Consider the following 26,121-nt stretch of genomic DNA (forward strand, 5'->3'; position numbering starts at 1 on the left):
CTGAGTTAGTACGACCAATCTAAGTGAAAAAGGGGGTTGGCCTTCCCACCCCACCCCCCTCCTGACATTTTTTTTATCTTTTTAGACAAACTGTTTTTTGCATAATTTTATGTCTTTTTATGTTTTTTGCATAATTATAATTTTATGTTTTTTGCATAATTTATTAACTAGCTGTGCCCGCAAACTTCGTACCGCCTTAAAACTAAATAATGTTTGAATGTTTAATACCTAAAATTACCAGAAAGCCAAAAAATACTAAAAAAATATTGCGTACCTATACTTTTTTCTGCCAAATGCATAATCTACGATTCTATAAGGGACATAGGTACAGACAAAACATTCATTTTTATATATTATAGAGAATAGGGAAATATTTAGATTGCTACTAAAACATGGGGGTTGGTGATAGAAAAGTGAAAATTTAGGGTTGTATCTTTCGGTTCTACAACATATAAAATTAAGGAAAAACAGTTTGTCCAAAAAAATTACAAATAATATCTCCCTTTTCACTTAGATTGTTCTTCTTACCAACTCAGGAACCTTCAGGGGTTCATGTACAACACATTTGCTTATTAAGATCAATCATAATATGACCAAAAATGCATAGTTTGCGATTCTATAAAAGACATACAGATTTTTTTATATTGTCTCGTATAAATAATAAAAACGTGGTATTAGAAAAATAAATATTTTTCAAAATAAAATGTCAATTTAAAAAACAAAAAGAATTTTCCGCGCCAGGATTTGAACCCCGATCTCCTGAGTGAAAGGTAGGCGCCAAGTAAGCAAGTCCATTAAATGTTCTGATTAACGTATATAAATATTTGACATTTAAGCTGTAGCGTTGGTCCATCAACTTTCATGTTTTACCTTTTCTTGACTAAAATCCCCGGTTTTATGCCAGCTGACACATCATTTGTTAATAAGCTTTGGAGCACCTACCTAAATAATAAGAAACCAGCCATGCTAAAATGCTCCGGTCAAATTTGACACTACCTCCCTGGCTATATGTTTTGGCTATCTGCGGGCAAATTTTCAGCCAAATCGATTATGACGTATTTTGGGAATGGAGTAAAATGTAAAACGAGGTATTTTAACGTTTTTTTAACGTTTTCTACACTAAAAAATTTAATCAATAGCTTGTTTTGAATCGAATTAACTTGTTATAATGTCATTTAATGACATTTTTCAGTACCTTTTATTAAAATGTTAATTTTTCCATTGATACTCTACGAGAGAAAATGCAAATTTGTTAAAGAAATATCAAATCACTGCAAAATCGCTTAAAATAACATTTTGAGAAAAAAAAAGAAGAAGAAGATTTTTTGACCTTAAATCTCTTATTTTTACGTCCCGCAGAAGCTATACACCTAGTTTCAGAAAAAACGGAGATCCAAAAGATTTTTGATCCAAAATTGAGTGATTTGAAATGGAATCACCCTAATACAATATTCTAGTTCACAAAATAAAAACCAACAACCCGTCGGTCGTTTGTCACCATTAATCCCTTTATCCTAAAGATAAATAACAGTTTGTCGACGAAAATTCCATTCGATCAAATGTTCGTCGACGAATTGTCCATTCGATGAATTGTGCATTCGACCAACTGTTTGTCGACCAAATGTTGTCGACCAATTTTCCGTCGACGAAGTGTTCTCGACCAACTTTCCTAGACCCGGTTAATTTACACTTGGTAGTACAGGAAAATAAGATTTTCTCGTGACACTGACTCAGTCAGGCCAACGACAGTTGTTTTGAGTAGTATGGACCTCTATAACAAAAACCTATATGTTTCCTGCGGTCGATTTTTTGGACTTAATTAGAAATTTCTGGACTACTTTGCAATTTTCTAAGCAACAAATATGAATATAAACATTTGTAACGGGATTTAATTTAGTATTCAGAAACTCCTAAAATCCTTTTAATAAAAATAAATAATTATTGTTTAATATGATTGTTTAGCTTACATAATATTAAATACAGTGATGAGCGCGCTAATAACCGGCAAAATCGCACAAAAGATGGAAAACGTATTAAGTTGTGAGATAAAAAGAAATGAAACTAGTCGAGCTGGGAAATTTAGTGATATTAACCTAAAAATTTACATTATATTAATTGTTTCCCACCTTTAGACGTATCGGACGAGTTTGGCAATTGCCACTGTCACAGTGACAGTTTTAGTTGACATACTCCTTTGATACGTGTAAAGGTGGGAAACAATCAATATAATGTAAGTTTATAGGTTAATATCGCTAAATTTCTCAACTCCACTAGTTTCATTTCTGTTTATCTCACAACTTAAATGGTTTTCCATCTTTTGTGCTATTTTGCCGGTTACTAGCGCGCTCATCACTGTATATCGATGTAGTACAATGTAATTAGAACGCACGCATTCAGCGACTTTGACCTCGAGAATTCCGCCGATTAAACATAAAGCATATTCAGCCCTATTCTGTAACTTTTAAAATCGAATAGAAATGACCAAGTCGAATCGTAATTACCCGAAATCGGAATGTTTGATATCTATCGCGTCATTTTCGTGTTTGGATTGGTATTCTGTAACTCACATCGTAAACAAGTTAAATCGAAATCGGCAATTTCTATTTCACGCGGTCAAGCGGGGGTGGCAACCTCGCATTGTCAAGCGAAATTAGTGTTCTCTGACCCGTTTGTTACTGGTTCTAAATTTGAAATACGACACCGTTGCCATATCTTCAATTTTTCATATTATCATTACATACAGTTGCTTTTTTAAAAATAGTTTTGAAATAACACAAAGGAAAAGTTTTGAAAAGTAAACAATACAATGTTAGTGTAAATATTGGACACAAAATCCTCAAAAGATGATAAATGGTTTTAAATCCAAGGTAATTAAAATTGTTCTAAAAAAGAAGATAAACTGACAAATAAAATAGATAAATGAAACTAAGATGTATAATGTAAGATATTACTAATATAAAAACGGCGTATTTTCTATAATTATTTTCTTTTCTATAAGCGTTAATTAATACAAATACAAGTAAACTGGTATAATATATTTATCAATCAACGCTATAAGTCTATCTTTATACATATTTTAAACGTTCTTGTACAATCTATTCTTGTACATTATGCCATTGATTGAAATTGTACAAAAAATTAACAAAAAAATGCTTGGCAACACTGTGACTGGCAAACATTTAGCATTCAGAATCTGAATTTCGGATGACAGATCAATTTTAAGGTTAGGTTTGATGCATACTCGTACATGTCTAAATTAAATATATAATTCCCTAAGTAAATACTACCACAGAATAAAAATTAAGCAGATACAAAAGGTAAAAATACTATAAATAATGATAAATAAGTAGTAATAAATTATTTTTAGTAGATATAAAATAGAAACGTCAAAACAAAATACAATGCGCTTGCGTCAAACACAATTTCGATTATCGAAATCTAATTTCGACAGGGTAAATGGTGTCGAAGTCATTTCTATTCACTATTCCGATTGTAGAGATTCCGAGGGAGTTATGGAATACCGATTTTGACTATTTCTATCCGACTTGGCCACTTCTATTCGATTTTCCTGACTTCTATCATCGAAATGAGTTACAGAATAGGCATGATTATTGTATTGTATTTACAAACTGAACTGAAAACATAAACACAAACACGCATCTATAAAAAAGGGAAATACGAAGTGATACGGGATCATTATTATTATTAATTCTAATAGAGACAGTCAGACATCGTCATCAGCTGAATACAGTTTATTGTATTTAGTAACCATTAAAATAGTGATGATTACATAATGTGTATCGAGGTATAACTCACCCCATCCTAAGGGTAACTTCCCTCCTTTTAATATCATACATTTAAAAAAACGCATGACATAAATTGCTTACTCTCAAATTTATTTCAAATGCTTAAGTTTTTTTTATAGACAAAAAAAGCGAGAATTGACCGTTTTTTGGGCTTTAATTTGTTAATAATTTTAGTCCGACAACGTAAATATGTTAATTATAGCAGGTTATGTTTCGCGATTACAAAAATCATAATCTTAATTTTTTACCTTTCAAATAAGTTTATTACAAAATTAAGTGTCGGACAAAAAAAAATGACTCAAACTGATAAAAAACGAAATTTTTATTTTTCCTTATTTTTAATTTGGTACCATAGCGTGCGCAACAAAACGAGCCGAAGACGTGCTTAGACAAGGAAAGAAAGAGGATAGATAACTCTCATTAATAAACCTTCGCAGTCACTTATTATTTTTAATTAAATAATTATTCAATTTATTAGTAATTATTTATGCATAACAACTTGTCAAAATACGGTGATACTTGGCGTTTTTGTCCACTTGCGTAGAAAAATAAGTGGGAACGCATTCGGTGAATTGACTGCGCATCGTAGGTGGAGCCTAATATCAATATTGCCAAGTATCACCGTATATTTGATAAACTGTACCTTTTGAACAGTTATACCTATAATAGTGAAATTTGAAGGGAGGAAATAAACCGACGTAGGCTTCTCAAATAGTCATAACAGGTGACGTAATAGTCACAGATGACATTACAGGGCCACTTGGACCGATAATTTCAAATGGAACCTTTTATGGCAAATGGTATCTTGTTTAAAAGACATTAAGGGCCGGTTGTTCGAACGCTAATCAAGAAGTTGATTATAATCAATCATTTATTGTAATCAATTTTCTTGATGGGAATCCAATCGCGACATGAAAAATACATGTAAAACACTAATCAGTTATTGATTGTAGGTAAAACAGTAATTAAAATATAGCCGCAGCTCTTAAATTATTAAAAATTGCTTATTATTATTATTGATTTGTAAGTAAAAACAAGAAATTAACATCAGAAAGAGTTTAATTATGTTTTATTTTAAATTAAAACCAAAATAATAAAATAAATCAGTCAACATAACCTCAAAATGCGACATCTGTCAGAAGTACGCTTAATCAAATATAATTGTAATTAAATATTTGATAATGATCAGTTTTGATTAGCGTTCGAACAACCGGCCCTTAATATACCTATTTAGCCCAATCAAAGAACAATCTGACCCCCCAAAAAAAAATAAAGGAAGGATGAAAATTTGAGAATAGGTAGTTGAAATTGTCTATTATTATATAAGAAGTTTACAATTCTACATCCCCTCCATTTTTCAAAAATAGAGGGGAATAGCCCCCTCTCGAAGGTGAAAAATATACATTCAAAATAAGTCTGGAATTGGATAAAATGACTAATTCTAAGCAACTTTTGTTCTATAGAGTTTTTTCCCTAAGTCAATACTTTTCGAGTTATTTGCAAGTGAATATGTTCATTTTTAACAGAAAAAAACATGTTTTTGGACGGTTTTCGGAGATAACTCAAAAAGTAAGTATTTCAGCGAAAAAAATATTCTTAGCAAAAATATAGCTTATAAAAAACTGAAAAAAAATGGTGTATGCTTGAGGTCTGTAGACCCAGTAGAAGCAGAGTTGTAGCTAATGAAAAGTAGGTTCTTCTTCATAAAATTCCAAATCGAATATTTCAGTGTGAAATAACCCAAAAACGGAGCACTTTTCGGGGAAATTCATTTTAACTTTTTTTAAAAAGTGTTTAAAAAATGGATAATTTTTGTTTTTTAAAAAAACTTGTTACATTAAAAGTAAGTGAGTTACGCTCAAAATATTGTTGGTCCCTTTTATTTTTTGGTAAAAAAATCGCAAAAAAATCACCCCCTAATTAGCATCACAAATAAATTTTATCATTATCACTTCACAAGTTACTTTGCTTATGTATTATTTATATGATCTGTAAGTTTCATCGGTTCAAAGTGCTTATTTTTGAAAAAGCTGTAGTTAAAATGGCTTGAACGAGTAACTAATCACGAGTTTAGGAAAATTTTGAACAGCCATAGCATAATCAATTTTAGTATAACAAGAAAACAAAATAGGAAAAATATTCAGAAAAGGAAACGTACATTTTATTACTCTTTAAGATTTTTGGTATTACTAATTTTAAGTTAATTCCATGAACAATTCCATTTTTTTTTTCAAAATAAAAAAAAAATGTTTTATTTTAAACCCATTTTTTTTTAAACTGAGCACTTTGAACCAATGAAACGTATAGATAATATAAACAATACATAAGTAAAGTAACTTGTGAAGCGGTTACGATTAATTTTATTTGGGAAGCTAATTAGGGGGTGATTTTCGCGACTTTTGTACCAAAAAATAAAAGGGACCAACAATATTTTGAGCGTAACTCACTTATTTTTAATGTTAGAAATTTTTTTAAAAAACAAAAATATACCTTTTTTAACATTTTAAAAAAGTTGTAATGAATTTTCCCCGAAAAGTGCCGTTTTTTGGTTATTTCACATTGAAATATTCGATTTGGAATTTGACGAAGAAGAACCTACTTTTCATTAGCTACAACTCTACTTATACTGGGTCTGCAGACCTCACGCGTACACCATTTTTTTATAAGATATATTTTTTTCGCTAGAGTACTTACTTTTTGAGTTATCTGCGAAAAATCGTCCGTAAACATGTTTTTTTTTGTTAAAAATGAACATATTCACTCGCAAATAACTCGAAAAGTATTGACTTGGTGAAAAACTCTATAGAACAAAAGTTGCTTAGAATTAGTAATTTTATCCAATTCCGGGCATATTTTGAACGTATATTTTTTCACTCACGAGAAAATATTTTTCACCCCGTATTTCCCAATTTTTGTAAAATGGAGGGGATGTAGAATTGTAAACTTTTTCTTATATAATAATAGACAATTTCAATTACCTATTTCCAAATTTTCATCCTTCCTTTATAATTTGGAGGTTTTCGTAAAATTGTGTGTTCCCTGATTATGCTAATTTTAAATATACAAAATTAAGAGTTTTGTAAGAACAGAACTGTATACCGCGCTAGAGTTACATCTTGCGGGTGTCGGTTTTGACGATCGCTCCCCGTCTTTTTTGTCCGACAAAAATAATTTATTTTATTTTAATGTATAATCTTTGGATTAATATTAAAAATTATAGTTTTGCAATAACAAAACATATGCACGCTAGAGCTACAGGTTTAGTTGTGCGTACGGAAACTCGTTCTGCAATCTGAAAATTTTGAGAAAGTCGTAGACTCGCTCAAACAAAGCACTCAAAACCATTTTTAAGACTTTTGTAATCACTTTAAAAAAAAAGCCGTTGTACTGGGGACTAAACTTTCGTTTGCCTGGCCAGGTCAGTGTCCCAAACAGGGTACTTTTTTTGCTTAATTTCCTGAACTATATGTCATTCACAAGTTACGTCAACTTTAAAACTATGCAATTTACTACAAACCATTTACAGGTGTGGGAAGAATGCTTAGGCCAAGTTCTGTTCCTCCCGAACCAAACGAGATACACTCGAGCCAACTTAGCGAGTAAAAAAGACAGACTGGAATCGGCGGAAAAAAGACTCGAACAGAACAGATCTCACATGGCGAAAGAAGCTAAACGAGCTGCCAAAATGGAGAAAAAATTGAAGATTTTAACAGGCGGGTACCAGTCCAGAGCGCAGGTGTTGATCAAACAATTACAAGATTGTTATGAGAACCTAGATTCGACTAATTTAGAATTGAATACGTTCAAGTTTCTGCAAGAACAAGAAAAATCTGCTCTACCAAGAAGAATACAGGTAAGTGTTTACAATTCTTGTGGGTACAATTCTTTCCTACAATTTATCGTTTTTTCTTTGCAACTTTAGATTGCTTATATACGTCCAGCCGCCAGTTAAACCTGATTTGACATCCAGTGATTTATTCTCCTGCGTCAAAATTTTCTTGGTGAAGAAGTTAAATTGATTCACCCAATTCAGTGTATTAAAATCAAGGATTTATTTATTTCCTTCATATTATAACTTCATTCGGCGTTACAATCCCTAGAGATTATAGCTAACGGTATGGCGTTCAAAATCGTATTCTTGGGTGAGGTGGATTATTCCTCTATATCATTTATAGCTTGTTGTTTGCTGTCTCTTTTAATTTCTTCCAATTCTTGTACTGATCTTTCCAGTCTCTAACATTCATTGTTCTTATATCTTTTACATCATCCAGCCATCTTCTTCTAAGCCTTCCTCTACACTTGAGCCATAGTGGTGTCCAGTTAGTTATTATTCTCAGCATATGTGTGGGCGTCTCTGTATAAGTCCTATCCATTCTAAACGAAGAGATTTTATGTATCTGACTATATTTTCCCTCTTTAATTCTTCTTCAATTTGGGCATTTCTTTTCATTCATCTTTTTCCCTTTCTTGTTACTTTCTCTCTTTCAAATTTCAGGCTATCTTCCTCTTTCTTGTTAATCGCCGTTATTTAAATCCCATATGTAACAACAGGTCGTATTTAAGTCTTACATAGGTTTATCTTTGTTCTCTTACTTCGAGTCTCAACAGATTTCTATTCATTCCATGTTTTTGCCTTTCACATATCTTTCCTCTGTTTTCTCTATTGCTACTCCAAAGTAGACAAAAGTGAATACAGTTTCAAAATGGTTCTGTATTATAAGATATTTCTGAGTTGTTGTGTCACCCTTCTCTATCGTCATGTATTTTTGTTTTGTGCTGGTTTTATCTCTAGCCCTATTCTCTTTGCTTCTTTATTTAATTTTTTAGACAAGGCGAAAACGACGGTTTCGTTGGAGAAAATATTCCTGTAATGTATCAGCGCTAGCTATTCAGCTGACACGTGCTCGAGACGTTACAACTTTAAATAAGAGCCGGACATGAACGGACTATTTTTATTGTACAGTTGAAGTAACATACAAGAGGTCGAATACAGGTTACAATTGTCTTATATACTGTTACAGAGTAGTGGGATGGTCACTACTGTCAACAATGGGCAGTGACACCGCGCGAAATACGAATAACTTAAAACCTAGTATATCACATCATTCCTCCCCTTAAAAAAATATGCAAATATTTCATACTTTAACATACCATAAAAAAATAATTATTACCTACTTAATTCTTTAATAAGAGTGAAATGAAATTTTTATAATGTTACACTTTATAATAATTTCAGAGTCTGTAAATACAAAAAAAATATATGCCTATCCTTCATCTATAAAAATTTTCTTTTATCCTATAACTTTATCAGCCTAATATAATACATAACTAGGTACCGTTTCGTAACAAAAACAAAGTATATAACCATCAAGAATTTTTAACAAGTTTCAGCAATCATTTATTTTTATTACGTTTAGAGCGTCTTAAAATTGGCGTGTTTTGATTGTCGTGTTCATTAAAGTTATTTTCTGAGGAAGGCTGTGAAATTTGAGGAATGTCTTTAGCAACATTTTCAGCAAGGTTTTCTTTTAATTGAACGTTTTGACATTCGTCAGATTTATTGCCTTCTTGAACGTCGTTAGCTGAAATGTTTGATTTTATTGGAATGTGGGGTACTTTGTTACTAACAACTTCAAACTTTTTGATTTGATTGGTGTGCCTTTTCCAAGTTTTTTGCAAATCGATCACTTCAACTAAGTAAGTTCGCTTACCTAAAATTTTTACAATTTTTCCCTTAATATAACAAGGACAATTAACATTTCTATAATCTTTGACTAAAACTGTTTCTCCTATTTCAAAATTAATATTATTTTTACCACCTTTATATTCTACCTGCTTATTTTGTACGTTTTCGACCCTTCTGCGTATTTCAACAGTGTTTAAGCCTTTATTTGTAATTGTGTGTTCTGATGGCAAAAGAGTTGAAAACCTATTTCTTAACTGTCTACCGAACATGAGTATCGCTGGGCTAACACCAGTAGAACCATGCGGTGCATTACGGTAGTCAAACAAAAATCTAACTAATGCCAAATGAATATCTCCATTGCTACGAGATTCAAGAGCTTTTTTAATCGCGTTTTTAACAGTTTTTACAGAATTTTCTGCAGCTCCGTTGGAGGAGGGAGAGTACGGAGGACTAGTTAAGTGTTTAATGTTATTTTGTGTCAAAAAATACTCAAATTCTTCAGAAACTAAAGATCTACCATTATCTGAAACTAACGTTAATGGCAGGCCGAACCTAGCAAATACACTTCTAAGTACTTTAATTGTGCACACAGAATTTATACTTGATATTTCGAAAACTTCCAACCATTTTGAGAATGCATCTACAATGACTAAGTAATATTTTCGTTTTAGCTCAAAATAATCTAGATGTATTCTTTCCCATGGACCTTTTGGCCACGACCAGGGTATTATTTCCGCTTTTTGGGGATTGTTAGAATGAAGCATACAAGCTTCGCATGACTTGCTAATTTTTTCAATTTCTTTGTCTAAATTTGGAAACCAAACATAACCTCTAGCAAAATTTTTCATTTTAACAATACCCATATGTGTATTATGAAGTTGCTTTAAAATTTCGTTTTGTAACTTATAAGGGATAACAATTCTATGATTCCAAAAAATGCAATCTTGTTTAATACAAAAATCATATCTTTTAACAAAAAATGGATTCAACTGAGCCTCCTTTACTTTCTTAGGCCATCCATTTGTAATAATTTTTTTTACTTTAGTAAGCAGAGCATCCGAATTGGTAGCTTGCCTAATATTTTCGAAATTTAATTTTAAATCTTGGCTTGACTCTACATAATTACAGTAATCAAATTCAACTGAATCACTTAATAAAAAATCTTCACTATTTTTAATCGGTAAACGTGATAGCCAATCTGCACTGTTTTTTCCACTTGAAACATACTCTATCTCGTATTGATATCCCGATAAAATAATTGCCCATCGCCTTAGACGATTTGCTGAAAATTGTGGTATTGCTTTTTTCGGGCCAAAAATAGTTAAGAGTGGCCTCATATCAGTAACTAAAATAAATTTTTTATTATATAAATATTGACTAAATTTTAAAATTCCAAAAATTATTGCTAATCCCTCTTTTTCGATTTGAGAATAGGAACGTTCAGAAGTTGATAGCGTTCTGGACGCAAAAGCAATAGGTTTTTCTTCCGAATGTGGGAACTTATGACTTAACACAGCCCCAACACCTTCTATAGAAGCATCTACTGTTAGTCTAAGCTCCAAATTCGGATCGAAATGTACTAAAACTTGAGAAGATTTTAATGTTTCTTTAATTTTATTGAATGCTACCTCACATTCTTCAGTCAAATTCCAAGAAACATTCTTTTGTAACAACCTATACAGAGGATTTAAAATAGTCGACATATTTTTAACAAACTTACTATAAAAATTATTAGTATAAATAGTATAAAAACTAAAAAAAATAATTTTTATAAATACACTTATCTTTATTATGATTCATCCTTCCGCATCTGTCACATGCACCATGTTGTCGTTGTTGAGGTTGGATGTCATGCGTGTAACCTCTGTGCTGCTCCTCATTTTCTGATCTCTGCGTCTCTGTAGTTGCCCATTTCCTCGGAGTCTGCGCGTTGCTCCAACGTCGCTGCGCATCGTACCTTCGTACCTTCCCGTGCCTTCAGAACTGACGTGATTAAGAGGTTCTGGCAGCCATCTTGGAAGCTGCTAAACTGACCATTTTTACGAGATCGGCGCTTACCTCTTCTTCCATAAGTCGGTCCAACACGGGTCCCTTGCCGAAACCGAACAAAAATCTGTCTCTTAGGCATACTTTTAACTCGCTGCCGAACTCACAGCGTACCGCTAATCCTCTTAAGCGTGCAGTCCACTCACTCGCCGATTCGGTCACGTCTTTTATGGCACTGTAAAATTTAAATCGCGCTGCAAACGGACTCTGCTGTGGTTTGAAATACCCGTCCAATGTAGCAAGAAGCTGATTATACGTTTTTTCTTCTGGTTTTTCAGGACTTACCAGATCAAAAATAAGCTGATATGCGCCCTCGTCTAAAGCGTTTAATAAAATAGCTCTCATCTTCTCTGCTTCCGTATTGACTTTGATACCGTTTGCTGCGAAATAGTTTCCTAGCCGCGCTTTGAAAATTGACCAGTCTGAACTCTTCAAACAGAACTCGCGTAATTGACCACATATCGATTCCGCCATTTTTACACTATTTTTTACACGTTTTTCACTACGTATTTTTTACACGTTTGGCCGTAAGTAAGAGTTTATCCTCGTCGCCAATGTAATGTATCAGCGCTAGCTATTCAGCTGACACGTGCTGGAGACGTTACAACTTTAAATAAAAGCCGGACATGAACGGACTATTTTTATTGTACAGTTGAAGTAACATACAAGAGGTCGAATACAGGTTACAATTGTCTTATATACTGTTACAGAGTAGTGGGATGGTCACTGCTGTCAACAATGGGCAGTGACACCGCGCGAAATACGAATAACTTAAAACCTAGTATATCACAATTCCCATAAGATTTTTTTGCATAATCACATTCATGAGACATCCCAGAATAAGGTTCAAGAAGTCGCCCACGTGAAAAGTGGTCCAATTTTTTTAACAATTTTTTTAATCAAATTTCAAAAATCAATGTTTTTGGCAAGGACAATTTTTTTAGATGTTTTAATTAAACCATTCTGGACAAAAAGGTCTCTTATAATTTTTCTCTAAAGTTGATCGTTTTCGAGTTATAAGCAATTTAAAATTGAAAAAAAACGAAAATTAGTGATTTTCAAGGCTTAATAACTCGGTTAAAAGTTATTATTATAAAAGTCAGAAAGTGACTAAATCAAAGTTTAAAGCCCACCCATCAAGATCCTGAAGAAAGTTTTGTAATTATTTTATTACTAAGCTTGTAACGATGTGATGCCACGACAAGCGATGAGCTGTTTTAACAGAGATGACCGAAGGAGTGTCTGTGTTTGCGCATTCCTTCTTCATAGCACCGCTGGGGGAAATCGAAGGAGTAGTGGCAGCGAGAGCATATTTAAGGCGAACCAGGAGAATAAGAAGATGAGTCGTGGCTAGCGAATTGAACTAACCATGGCTCAACAGCTGTTGCTCGCGTATTGAACGAGCTTTAGCTGGCTTGGCAAAGATGCAGCGTATGTGAGGTGGGACTATGCCTAGGCGGACGCCACAGTAGTGACGTGGGTCTTGCCATGAACGATATCGCAGGGGGCGGTAGTAGCGAGGAAGGAGTGACTGCATTGCAGTGAAATGCGGTCTCCAGACTATGTTGATTTAACGTAGCGAGATTGTTATGGTATAGTGTTTATCGTATTATTTTAATGTTGCTATTATGATCGGATGACTGTAATAAAGTTTAATATTGTTTTTCCTTTGCAGAAGATGGATTATATTTTATTTTATTTGTTTTGAACTGTATATAATTATCTTTAATATATTTACTTTATTTTGAACCTGTGTTTTACTGAGTCTGTCGTCCTTGAAAGAACTACCCGTTACAAGCTGTTATTTTTAAGTAATAATAATGAGCGCCATGCATGTATTAGGCGGTCGTCAATGTGAGTGCAAGAGAGATGCCATTCCGGCAGTCAATGGTGCATCTTACTCGCATTCACATTTACAGCCGCGTCAATACGATCTTACCGCCCATTGTTAGTAATTAAAAATAACAGCTTAGTAATAAATTAATGACACAATTTTTTAGGATGATGTAGGGTAGGCTTTAAACTTTGATTTAGCCACTTTCTGATTTTCATAATAATAATTTTTAACCGAGTTATTAAGTTTTCAAAATGGCCATATTCGCGTTTTTCAAATTTTAAATTGCTTTATAACTCGAAAACGATCAACTTTAGGGAAAAATTAGAAGAGACCTTTTTTGTCCAAAATGGTCCAAAAAACCTAAAAAATTGTACGGACCGAAAATATTTATTTTTAAAATTTGATTAAAAAAAGAATGTGTGTGTGTACTTTGTACGCACGTAAGAAGTTATACTTCTGTTATATAATTTCAACGAAATAAATATACTTAACAGTTACAATACAAAAAATTAACAATAATTACCAAAAATTAACCAAAACTTAACAATGCCAAAAATTAAAAATAAAAAAAAAATATGAATCGTCCGGGATTTGAACCCGCGATCTCTCGATCTCTGGTCCAATGCTCTACCAACCAGGCTATCAAGGCACCTGTTATTGACGTTTCGGATATACATAATTACACATAACGGTGACAAGTGAAATATAAAAATAGATATTTTATTATTTTACGCCCAAGAAAGACAAATCCAAAGACACAAAAATTATAATAAATACATTTACTAAAAAACACTAATATATTATTTTAATAGCTTATTTGCGCTGATACATAATTTGAAAGATTAGCAACTAAACGTCATACTGTCTGTGTGCGTATGCGAGCAGTATTATGAAATTTTACTCTCAATCGCGCTTAAAGAAGTATAACTTCAAAAATATGGACCAATTTTCGCGTGGGCGACTCCTTGAACCTTATTCTGGGGTATGTGATATGTATTATGTGATTATGCAAAAAAATCTCATGGGAATATTTTTTCCAACGAACCCGCCGTTTTCGCCTTTTCTATTTCAATTGCTCTTATGAGTGTCATCTTCGGCTTTGCTATGATGACTAGATCATCTCTATATGCTATTACTTGAAGTTGATCTGTAATAATTTTTTTCTTTACAAAGTTTGTCCTCCTTATTATTGTTTCTAGTATCAGGTTAAACAGTGTTGGGGAGATAGAGTCACCTTGTTTCACGTCTTTGTTGACTTTGATGTGTTGAAACTTATCCATGCTATGGTGATTTTTAGACCCACTCTTAGCATAGGTCTTAATTTTTCTGGGATTTCAAGATGCTGTAGCTCTTCCATAATTTTCATCCGATTAATTGTATCAAAGCGCTTATGAAATATATGATTATTACTGCATATATCTTATGAATTTTCTCGATTTTTGAATTATTTGCTCCACTGTTTGTAAGGAATTAATTGTCGATATCCCGATCTGATGTTATCCTAATATTCCTATGTATTTCATTAATTCCACTGCTATTCAATCTTTCGGAGGTCTGTAATTTCTTTTTGTACTTCTTCTTCTGTGGGAATTCCTGCTTCGTCGTTATCTTGTACTATTGGTCACACTTCGTCATCTCAGTGTGTTTCCTCCGTATAGGGGAGTGCATATAGATTTTCACTTCGTAAAAAATCAAACAAGACAGAACATTTTGTAATTTTATTAAGAAATGTTTAATAAACAACATATCAAAAAGTTCTACTCGAGAAGTGGGTGCTTCATTTTTTATTAAACAAATGAACTACGAAATTAGATGTTTTTTAAATAACTCCGAAAATATAAATTCTAGAAAAAAACTGACTTGACCATTGAAAAATTCAGAAAATTTTACAAAAAAAAACCTTATATAAAGAATTTTCTAAAATTAAATCTGTTTCTTCTATAATTTTTTGTTTATAACGCTAAAGTCACCCTTCTCACAAACATTGGCGCACTGTAAACTAGAGTACGGCGAAGTGCACGATTGAGTTATTTTAATGTAATTCTTTAACTAATAGATCAAATGAAATTTTACAAATTGAACATGAAAGAAGAATAATTAAGCTATCCTATGGTTATAATAAAAAGAAATAAAATAAATGGGCATAAGTACGGTGTGGGCGGAAAGTGAGCCTTGCATGAATTTTGTTTAAAAATGATTTAAAAATGTGTAACTAATACAATTTTTCTTATAAAACTCTCAATTTTGCACAACTTACCGTTCAAGCATATTACTAAATGATGTTTCATTCAAAAAAAGAATGTGTGTGTACTTTGTACGCACGTAAGAAGTTATACTTCTATTATATAATTTCAACGAAATAAATATACTTAACAGTTACAATACAAAAAATTAACAATGCCAAATATTAAAAAAAAGAAAAAAGTATGAATCGTCCGGGATTTGAACCCGCAATCTCGCGAACTCTAGTACAATGCTCTACCAACCAGGCCATCAAGGCGCATGTTACTGACGTTTCAGATATACATAATTACACATCACTGTGACAAGTGAAATATAAAAATAGATGTTTTATTATTTTACGCCCAAGGAAGACAAATCCAAAGACACAAAATTATAATAAATAATACATTTACTAAAAAACACTAATATATTATTTTAATGGCTTATTTGCGCTGATACATAATTTGAAAGATTAGCAACTAAACGTCATACTGTCTGTGTGCGCATGCGCGCAGATTTATGAAAAATTTTACTCTTAATCGCGCCTAAAGAAGTATAACTTCAAAAAATCTCAAAAATTTAATTCAAATGATATGACGTCTCAAAAAATGAAATTTTTGAAATCTTCGTAGTTTTATAGAATTACCACCACTTTAAGACGGTATTACTCCGTTTGAACAGATCTATTACAGTTTTATAACTGCTTTTTTAAAGCTTAGGATGTAATCTTTGAAATGCACTAAATTATTTAACTTTAGAAATGAAATACACTATTTCTTTTTGAGAAAATTAAGAAATATAACAAAAATGTAATACAAAAACCGAAAATTACCAGCTAAAAAAATGTTTAAACAAAATGATCAAAACTTTTTTCTGTAAAACTTACCTAAAATACATTTACATAATAAGCTTCAACAATAATAAATGTTCAGCAAAAAAATTTTTTTAGCTCTTATACAGTATGTCTGCGTAACTTGGAACCTATTGATAACTTTTTTATTATCAGTTTTACGAAAAAAAGTTATTCTTTATAAAATACTCTGCATCATATATAATCTAAGATGCAATCATCAAATATCAAATGTAATTAATTTTATACGAGATATGTAAAAAAATATGAATTTCACTCAAGAATAAAGTACCTTTACATTTCACAATATCGAAAATTGTTATTAAGAAAAGTTGTTTGGAATTAAAAAATTTGTTTAAGTGTTCAACTACATTCTTCTAATTAAAATATTGTGAATAATAAAGGCACTTAACTCTTAAGAAAAATTTTTCTATGTGGTTGCTAGCTACGCAGACATACTGTATAAGAATTTTCAAATTGCAATGCCATATTCGGATTCAGTATAATCAAAAACAAAATATAAACATATTTGATCAAAGTTAAATGATGAATTTAACGATATTTTTAAAATTATTTATACAAAACAATTGTTATTGTTTAAACAATTAATAAACAATTAGCGGCCAAATCTGCGAGTAGAACTTTTTACTTTAACAAGTATATAAACTAAAAAAAAAAATTTTAGAAAAATATAAGCTTGTTTGAATTTTTCCGAAACAATGCATGTTTTCGTTCTAATTGCACTCCCCTAGTAGTGAATAGCATTTTTTCGTAATACTCTTCCTATATTCTGCTGATCTGTTTATCTTTAAATACGGTTTCTCCTTTTTGGTTTTTTTAGTTCTCTTGGTTTAGCTGGGCTTACTTTTTGTTCCTATGAGTATCAAAGATACTTTATAAAAGATTGTTTTATTATCTTTTTCTTTTCCAGTCTCTCACTGAAGACGTCAGCCGACAAACAGAGCGAGAACGAGGCTTGCAAAAGAAATACGGCGATCTTCAAGCAGAAATAAAATACTTACAAGAGTCATACCTTAGTCAGCTTCAAAAAGAGCAGCGAAAGGAAGCGGATAATACAGCTAATGAGGTTTCTTCCACTACCAATGGAGAACTCAACGCAGAAACAGTCGATGATGATGAAGAGATGCAGTGACAAATTTAGTAGTGTGGTTATTATCATTATGATAAGACAGTTTTGCGAAAAAATAATTTAATACACGTAAAAAACGTATATTACAGAAATAGTGAATAAATAATTTTAAAAATACAGTAATGTACACCTAAACATAGCAACACATACAAGGTGTGGCTACAAAATAATTTAATTAATGCTGTTAAATATTTTTAGTTTATGCTTTCACATATTTACTTATCATTTTATTCGATTTGCTTCTCTCCCTCGTTTCTTTTGTCGTAGATTTAAACTTTGGGAGCAGATAAAAGTCACATGGTGTCAGGTAAGGCACATAAGATATCTGTCATTAAAAATATTTTACAAACATTGTGCTCTTAGCAATTCCTGCACAATTTTCACTTATATCCCTGGTTTAATAACCATACAGTTTAGTAATCGCCAGAATAATTAATTTACTGTTATAAAATTGTTAATAACGTATAAAGAACATAAATATCATTAAAAAACTGCTAGTTTTCTTTGATTTTGACCTTGATTGCAGATAAAGTCACATGGTGTAAGGTAAGGCGAATAAGGTGAGTAATTTTACAACTTGTATCACTAGAGAAACATTTTGACAAGCGTACAAAGTGAATGCCACGCCCACAATGTTAACACTGAAAAGGTGTCTATTAGAAGAGCAAACTTCACATGGATTCAATCATACGCATGTGTAGTTATTCAATAATCAATAAGATCATTAACCTCACTATTTTGTAGCCACATCTCGTGTATTTATTTATCACAATAATATAAAGAATATAGATTATATTAAAAAGTAAAAGAATCTGTAGAAACAGATGCCATAATGTGTATTAATCACGTGGTGTTCATATTAAATTCAATTAAAGCATTTTTAAAACAATCTGTTTTACTTTCCTCCATTTTGACTTTGATTATAGTTAAGTCACATGGTGTCAGGTAAGGCAAATAATTTTTTTTTATACATTTTTATCAGTAAAAACATTTTCTCGGGTTTTTGCCGTGCCACTTAGTTTATTAAGCAAGTATGTTATGTATATAACACATAGTCCATTCTTTCACAGTAAAATATTACAAAACCTCAGAATTATAAAGAACCACAAGGATTTTAATGAATTTTTGCGTGACCCGTCAAAATGGCCCGGTCAAAACAGGCCCGTCAAAATAGCCTCGACAAAATAGATCGCACACAAAATAGCCCTGGCCAAGAAAGCCCCGGCTACGAAGACACCCCCAATAAAAAATTTTACCTTTTAAGGAAGTACCATTTATTTTATCATAACGTCAAGAATTTAATACATTCTCGTTCAAAACATTATTACAACATATTCCAAAAAATTAGTACCTAAAACAATACTAAATATTAATCAGATAATATTTCAATATAAAAATGTTTAGTATATTAATTCGAATATGATAAAAATAGTTAAAAAACAAAAGAATAAAAAATTAACTTTTATATTTCCAGATGAAATCCTTCTAAGATAATACAGAACTGTGGAATCATCGTAATTTTCAATTAGTATTTCAAGTTTTCGGCTTAATTGGACATATTTACGTTTAGACGAATTGGGGGAATTAATACCTGCTCTTAAGCGGGTAAGCTGTATTTTCACTTTAGTCCAGGGTAATAAGGATTTCCTCGGGACACTCAAATATCCAGGTAGCTGACTACTTTTTTAGTTATGGTAGACCTATACGAAGAAAACCTTACCTGTTTCCTGCCTAGAGTTCGCGTCCCTTTTTTAATTATTAACAATTTAGTGCAAAAATCAAATCGCGATTTTTGCACCCCATTTAAAAGCTAAATAGTTGACATAAAATTACAAAATTCTATTTTTTAGAGAACATTGAAAAACCTTTAAAATGCCGATTTTTGAAAGTTAAAAAGTTAATTACGCAAACTGCAATATAAGTGAAAATCGTTATTTGTTAATAACTTTTACTAAAACTATCTTAGAACTTTAGTGTTTCACCCAAAGTTGGCTATTGGGGTACTTAACAAATCTTTAAAATTTGAGACTGATCCATTAATTAGTTTAAGAGTTATTCTATATTTGTTTATCCCAGAGACCTTTATTTTGCAATAACATAAGACAGAAAATATTGAATGTAGGGCAATTCCGAGTATGCCAAATGAAAGTAGAAGAGTGATAGTATCAAAATGTATTAAAAAAAGATAAAAAATGAATCAATAAACAGAAAAATCCTAATGCCAAATTTTTGAAATTTTGTAGTTTATAAACATTTAGAATAACTTTACAAATATTGTCCGTATGAACAATCTTTTTATATATTCGAAAAGCTAGTATTTTAACACGAATTTTCAAATAAAAAAAATTAACCTGTGTTCATTAGGGACAAAGTTTGCCAGGTGTTTTTTTAATTCACAGCTAATTCGTTTATAATAATTAAGGAATTTCATTGATGCCATTTTAAATAATGGGATTTGTATTTTTTGTTAAAAAATTTGCATAAACATTGTATCTTCACAGCACCCTCTACAATTTTTCAAAATTGTAGTTCAAACGGTTACTAGGGGGGACCTACGAATCCACCGAGTTTAAAATACCGAAAAAGCAATTTCAAACTAATACAATTTTCTGTATCTCCGGATCAACTCGATGGATTTTCATTTTTCTTTTTTAATTTGTATGTAATTTCTACGTACATTACAAATTTGCAATTTGTTTATAAATTTATTAATTAATAATCAGTCTAATTTGTTTAAACAATACTTGGAAAAATATTTTATACAAAAATTCAAAAAGTTAAAGTTCACTTTAATAAATAAAATATTTTTATTGGAGATAATTTATTTATTAAAGTATACCTTAACTTTTTGTATGATTAATTATGATAGTCTGATTAAAAACATGGATTTTTGGAAAAAAATATTTTTTCAAAAATTGTTTAAACAAATTAAACTTTTTATTAATTAATAAATGTCAAATTGCAAATAGACGAATTACATATTTGTAATGTACAGAAAAATTACATACAAATTAAAAAAAGAAAGGTCAAAATATATTCAGCAGATCCCGAGATATAGAAAATGATAGTAGTTTAAGTTGCTTTTTTTAGTTTTTGAATTCGTGCATTTGTCGGCTCCCAGCTCCCCCTTCACTTACTACGACTAGTCACCAACTGAACAACATTTTTAAAAATTCGTGTAAAATACCAACTTTTCGAATATATGTAAAATGATTTTTCTACGGACAATATTTTTAAAGTTGTTCTAAATGTTTATAAACTACAAAATTTCAAAAATTTGGCATTAGTATTTTTGACTATATGAGATATTTTTTTTAGTACATTTTGATAGTATCACTGTTCTACTTTCATTTGACATACGCAGAATTGCCTTATCTTCATTATTTTCTGTCTTATGTTATTGCAAAATAAAGGTCTCTGGGATAAACAAATAGAATAACTTTTAAACTAATAATTGGATCGGTCTCAAATTTTGAGGGTTTGTTAAGTACCCCAATTCACAACTTTGGGTGAAACACTAAAATTCTAAAGTAGTTTTAGTAAAACTTATTAACAAATAACGATTTTCACTTATTTTGCAGTTTGCGTAGCAATAAATTAACTTTTTAACTTTCAAAAATCGGCATTTTGAACGTTTTTCAATGTTCTAAAAAATTAAATTAAATGTTGTAGTTTTATGTCAACTGTTTAGCTTATGAATGGGGTGCAAAAAATCCAAAACATCGCGATTTTTGCACTAAATTGTTAATAATTAAAAAACGGACGCGAACGCTATGTAGGAAACAGGTAGGTTTTCTTCGTATAGGTCTACAATAACTAAAAAAGTAGTCAGCTCCTATCTTGAGTGCTATCACTGAAGCTATCTTTGAGTGTCCCGAACATGGTCTATTTCTTGCTTATTACCCTGGACTACTTGGTCCTGTTCTTTTATGGACTGCACAAGTTTGTAAACAGATGGATGGTGACAGTTTAAAGTTTGTTGAAAAGCGCGATGCTATTTCTCAACGGAATTATTCGTACATGGAAGACCATTTTCGACTCTACCGTAAACATTCCAAATTGAAATTGCAAAGCGAGGTTCAGCTCTACGATTTCCTATAAGTCGTCCAATGTAGTTGTCCTCCCAGTAATTTACAATAGGGTCCAAACAGTTTGGAAAATTCTCCATTAATTCTTCAAGGGCCATGATTACAGAGCCGTGCGGTACATCTTTTCAATATGATGCAAGTCTTCGAAATGCCGCCCCTTAAGTATGACTGAAACTTAACTTTTATTTTTATTAAATGAACCTAAACCTACACAAAATGAAGGACAACTTTTATTTTAAAGACAAAACCTACTTTAAATTAAATGAAATATGTATTAACATTAAATAACATTTACAAAAATTACAATTTTGCCCTTCTTTACTGAATTTAATTTTGGCAAACTCGTCAATCACATTCGTTAAAGTAGCAGCTAGTGAGGACTCTATTGAAATGAGTGCTATATTTTTTAGTTTTGTTTGTCTTATGGACTTTAGTAAATAGTTTTTAATAATTTTTGAAAAACTTCTTTACCCACTAGCTACTGAGACAGGGAGTGTTAATAAAATTCTTAGTGGTACAACTATATTTGGGTATAAAGAAATTAGGTTATTTTGGCACAAACAGTTCAATATCTCCAAACCTTAAAAAAGTTTTCATGGAGTACGGTATCATTAGAGATATATCACGCAATTTTTCTAGAATATTATTTGACTCTATATATGATTCTTATTATTTTTCTATTGAAAGTATCGAATGAAGATTCATACAATATTTTTCTAGTGTTTTATCATCTATTTTCCTCCATTAAAAAAATCATATAAAAATTTAAAATTTTTATTATGAGTTTCTAGAAGCTAAAATCGGCCATTCAAAGAATTAATGGCAATGTCTAAAATATAGATGAACCATTATTTATTTTAAATTTATCTTCCTCCGCTAAGAACCATCCACAGATTTTTCGTAATCGAATTTGCGATTTTTTCTCCTGGCTCGAATTTCATTTTCAGCTGGAAATTCGGAACTTATATCAAGATTTTCTGCAATTCCATTAACAATAATTTTCATTTGGTCTTAGCCTGATTGTCTGTAACTTTTCATTTTTTCTGTAGTTTCCGACAACATTTTTACACAATCTGACAAATTTATAGTTACATGTTACAACATCTTCGAGACTGAATTTATATGAAATAGCCAAATGACAAAGAACAACACCGCATATAAATTTATAATTTTTAATAAGTAGCTTTTACTAATCCTCGTGCTTTGACTTTAGTTTCTGGATCTTTGTTGATATCTTCTATTGTTTCGGATAAGGCATCATAATATATTTTACAAAATTTAAATCTTAAAGATTTCAATGGATCTATTCGACTTGATCATCTAGTAACACTCAACGGTTTTAGAGTTAGTTTGAAACATATTTTTTCAGAACTTTCCAACGCTGTGTAGAACCAGAAAAAAGTTCACCTACAGTTCTTGTATAATACAAAAAAGGTTGTTGTTTCTATAGAAGAAGACTCTGCGTCAATAATTATGACTAATTTTAAAGAGTGGCAAGCGCAGGGCACCTAAAGCGCCTCGGATATTTTTCAAGTAGGTATTCTATTTTACACACCCTTTCTTATTCCTTTCATATTATCGGTCCCGTTATCATGGCCTTGTCCTCTAAGCCATCCTAACTCAAGACCTAATTTTTCCCAATTTGTCAAAATAAGTTCCGTTAAACCTTCACTGGTTGAATCACTAGCTTCAAAAAAACCAATAAAAAATCCTTCGATATTACATAATATAGGTATTTGTTCTGACAAGAATTAAAAGCGACAACTCTTATCGTCAATGCGAGCTGTTCAATATGATTAACGTCTGGGGTACAATCGGCGATTATCGAAAAATATTTGGCGATTTTTGTTATTTCGACAATTTTGTTTAAGATAATATTACCCATTAAACTGAAAGTACTGTTAAGAAGACCAGTTGGGACAAGGAGACGAGGTAGACCAAGGATCGATGGAAATTACAGACTGGAAATAAAAAGCAAAAAATAGGATACAGTGGAGAAAAATAGTGCAGTAATTTTTACACAGACATTAAATAAAATTATATAATATATACAGTGATGAGCGCGCTAATGCCCGCAGGGTGGCACCAAGGATGGAGGGCGTGTTGGGTTGTGAGATGGAAAGAAATGAAACTGGTCGAGCTAGGGAAGTTTAGCGATATTAACTTATAAATTTGCATTATGTTGATTGTTTCCCACCTTTAGATGCACTGCACGAGTTTGGCAAATACCACTGTCACAGTGACAGTTTTAGTTGACATACTCCTCTGATACGTCTAGAGGTGGGAAACAATCGGTGTTATGTGCGAAAACGAAACTAGTCGAGCTGGGAAATTTAGCGATATTAACTTATAAATTTACAATATATTGATTGTTTCCCACCTTTAGACGTACCGCACGAGTTTGGCAACTACCACTGTCACAGTGACAGTTTTAGTTGACATACTCCTCTAATACGTGTAAAGGTGGGAAACAATCAATATAATGTAAATTTATAGGTTAATATCGCTAAATATCCCAGCTCGACTAGTTTCATTTCTTTTTATCTCACAACTTAATTGGGACCGTGCAAGTTCGGAAAAGCGACACCTATTTCTACGCTCTGTACTTTTATTCGCACTTTTAATTATATTGGCCAATCATATGGTCCTGGTTACTGGATAATTGTCAATGCCACAGTCCAAAAAAATAATAAGAAAAAATAAGATATGGGTTATTTTATTCAAAGGTAAACAATTGTATGTAGTAAATAAAATTAGTTGTTAAAATGCAGTATTGCAAGCAAAATACAATTAATTAAATTTACCTTTATATAATAATTGCTTATCATATCAATATTGTGGAGCAATATATAATTTTTCTTCTTAAATGACAATAGGTATGAAATGTACGTCAATTTGACAATTTCAGTTGACAATATGAATTATTTAAGAAAGTTGCAATATTTCTCCGCTATTCGCGCACGATCGTTTCGCGTATCCCTTCCAAGTACTTGCACACCGCGAATACGTTTTCCATCTTTTGTGCTATTTTGCCGGTTATTAGCGCGTTCATCACAATATATTGTCATTTGTATTATGTAAAATTGTAACTGTTAAGTTGTAAAGCCCTAGGCCTACAAGGCCTGTAGAGCATATTAAATAAAAAAAATTAAATAAATTACCCATTAAACTTATCAATTCATCTTGCCTACTCTTGTTTAAATAAGTCACAAACCATGTATCAGACTCTCTTTGAACTATCCTGATATGTTCTTCCATTACTGGATTAAACTCAGAGAGCAATTGTACTAACTTAAAAAAGTTTCCATTATTAGGTAGAAACAAATGATCATTTTTTCCACGAAAAGCTGAGCATTGTGAGGCCAAAAGTCTAATTCTTTTCAAAAATTCTCTCCAATAATGTTTAATTTTCTATTATTATATTAGATTTTACTGATTATGCCGCCCCCACTGTGATGCCGCGTGATGCGGCTGCCTCACCGCATCATAGCGCGGCACGGCCCTGCATGATTACATCATCTACCGAAACTCCGACATCATGAAACTTAAAGATAAAATCATTTTTGTGTATTGACGCACGTTTTCGCTATTTTGGTAATCTTCTGGTAAACCACATTCTTGGACTTTTCTCCACAAAAACTGCCCTAGGTGAAACAAACATCCAACGATTTCAACGCCATTAAATACTTGTGCTGCTGCAGTTTAGATGACTTTTTCGAAGTCCGATATTATACTGGCGGGATTTAGCGTCAACTTTAATTTAAAAGACCATTTTTATTTATTGTGTTTAAAATAAACATTTGAATAGAGAATAATTACCATTTCCGAAAAAAATATATTTTTAAGGGATTTTTTGTCGGGACCATTTTGTCAGGGCTATTTTGTGGGCGAGCTATTGTTCCGCGGCTATTTTGACGAAGCTGTTTTGTGTGAGGGATATTATGTCGGGGCTATTTTGACGGGGTACCGAATTTTTGTAAGTAGGCTTACCTTACCTTAATATGCATGCTTTTACCCATTAATATGGGGTAACTGTATAACTTTCTTCTTTGGCATGTTTCCTATGTGTATTTTAAATTTCATGTCAATCGAAAAAGATTTTGGACAGAAGACCTAGTTGCTAGGTGAATTCCAGAGAGTCGTCAAAGGACGATACCTGTCATAAGCCAGGAACTTATCATATATACTGTTATGATCTACTTTTTATGACTTTTATATCAATTAGTCTTTATTTGATTACTCCAATTAATTATTTAATCAATTATCCAATTGTCGCAAATCATACAAAAAATTAAGAAAAAATCTCAGGGTGCCTTTTTATAATACAAAAAATATCTAAATTATCTTATGTTATACTTATCTTCTCTCGTGGTTTCAGTATCTCTTAGTTGGTCCTTATCGGAAGAAAAATAGGAAAGAGAAATAAATAGAAATA

At 31.7% G+C, this 26,121-nt stretch overlaps 1 protein-coding gene across 1 annotated transcript in view; it reads left to right on the plus strand.

Annotated features, from left to right (window-relative positions):
• LOC126887282 (cell division cycle 5-like protein) overlaps positions 1-18,487 on the plus strand; it is a 57,589-nt gene extending 39,102 nt beyond the window's left edge. Inside the window, exons 9-10 of the mRNA XM_050654693.1 lie at positions 7,333-7,659; positions 17,380-18,487. Coding sequence (XP_050510650.1) covers positions 7,333-7,659; positions 17,380-17,601 — 549 coding nt within the window. The 3' untranslated portion in view covers positions 17,602-18,487. The remainder of the gene's footprint in view (positions 1-7,332; positions 7,660-17,379) is intronic.
• Positions 18,488-26,121: the final 7,634 nt, after the last annotated feature.

This window comes from Diabrotica virgifera, chromosome 6, assembly GCF_917563875.1.
Source record: "Diabrotica virgifera virgifera chromosome 6, PGI_DIABVI_V3a".
Taxonomy (NCBI): Eukaryota; Metazoa; Arthropoda; class Insecta; order Coleoptera; family Chrysomelidae; genus Diabrotica; species Diabrotica virgifera.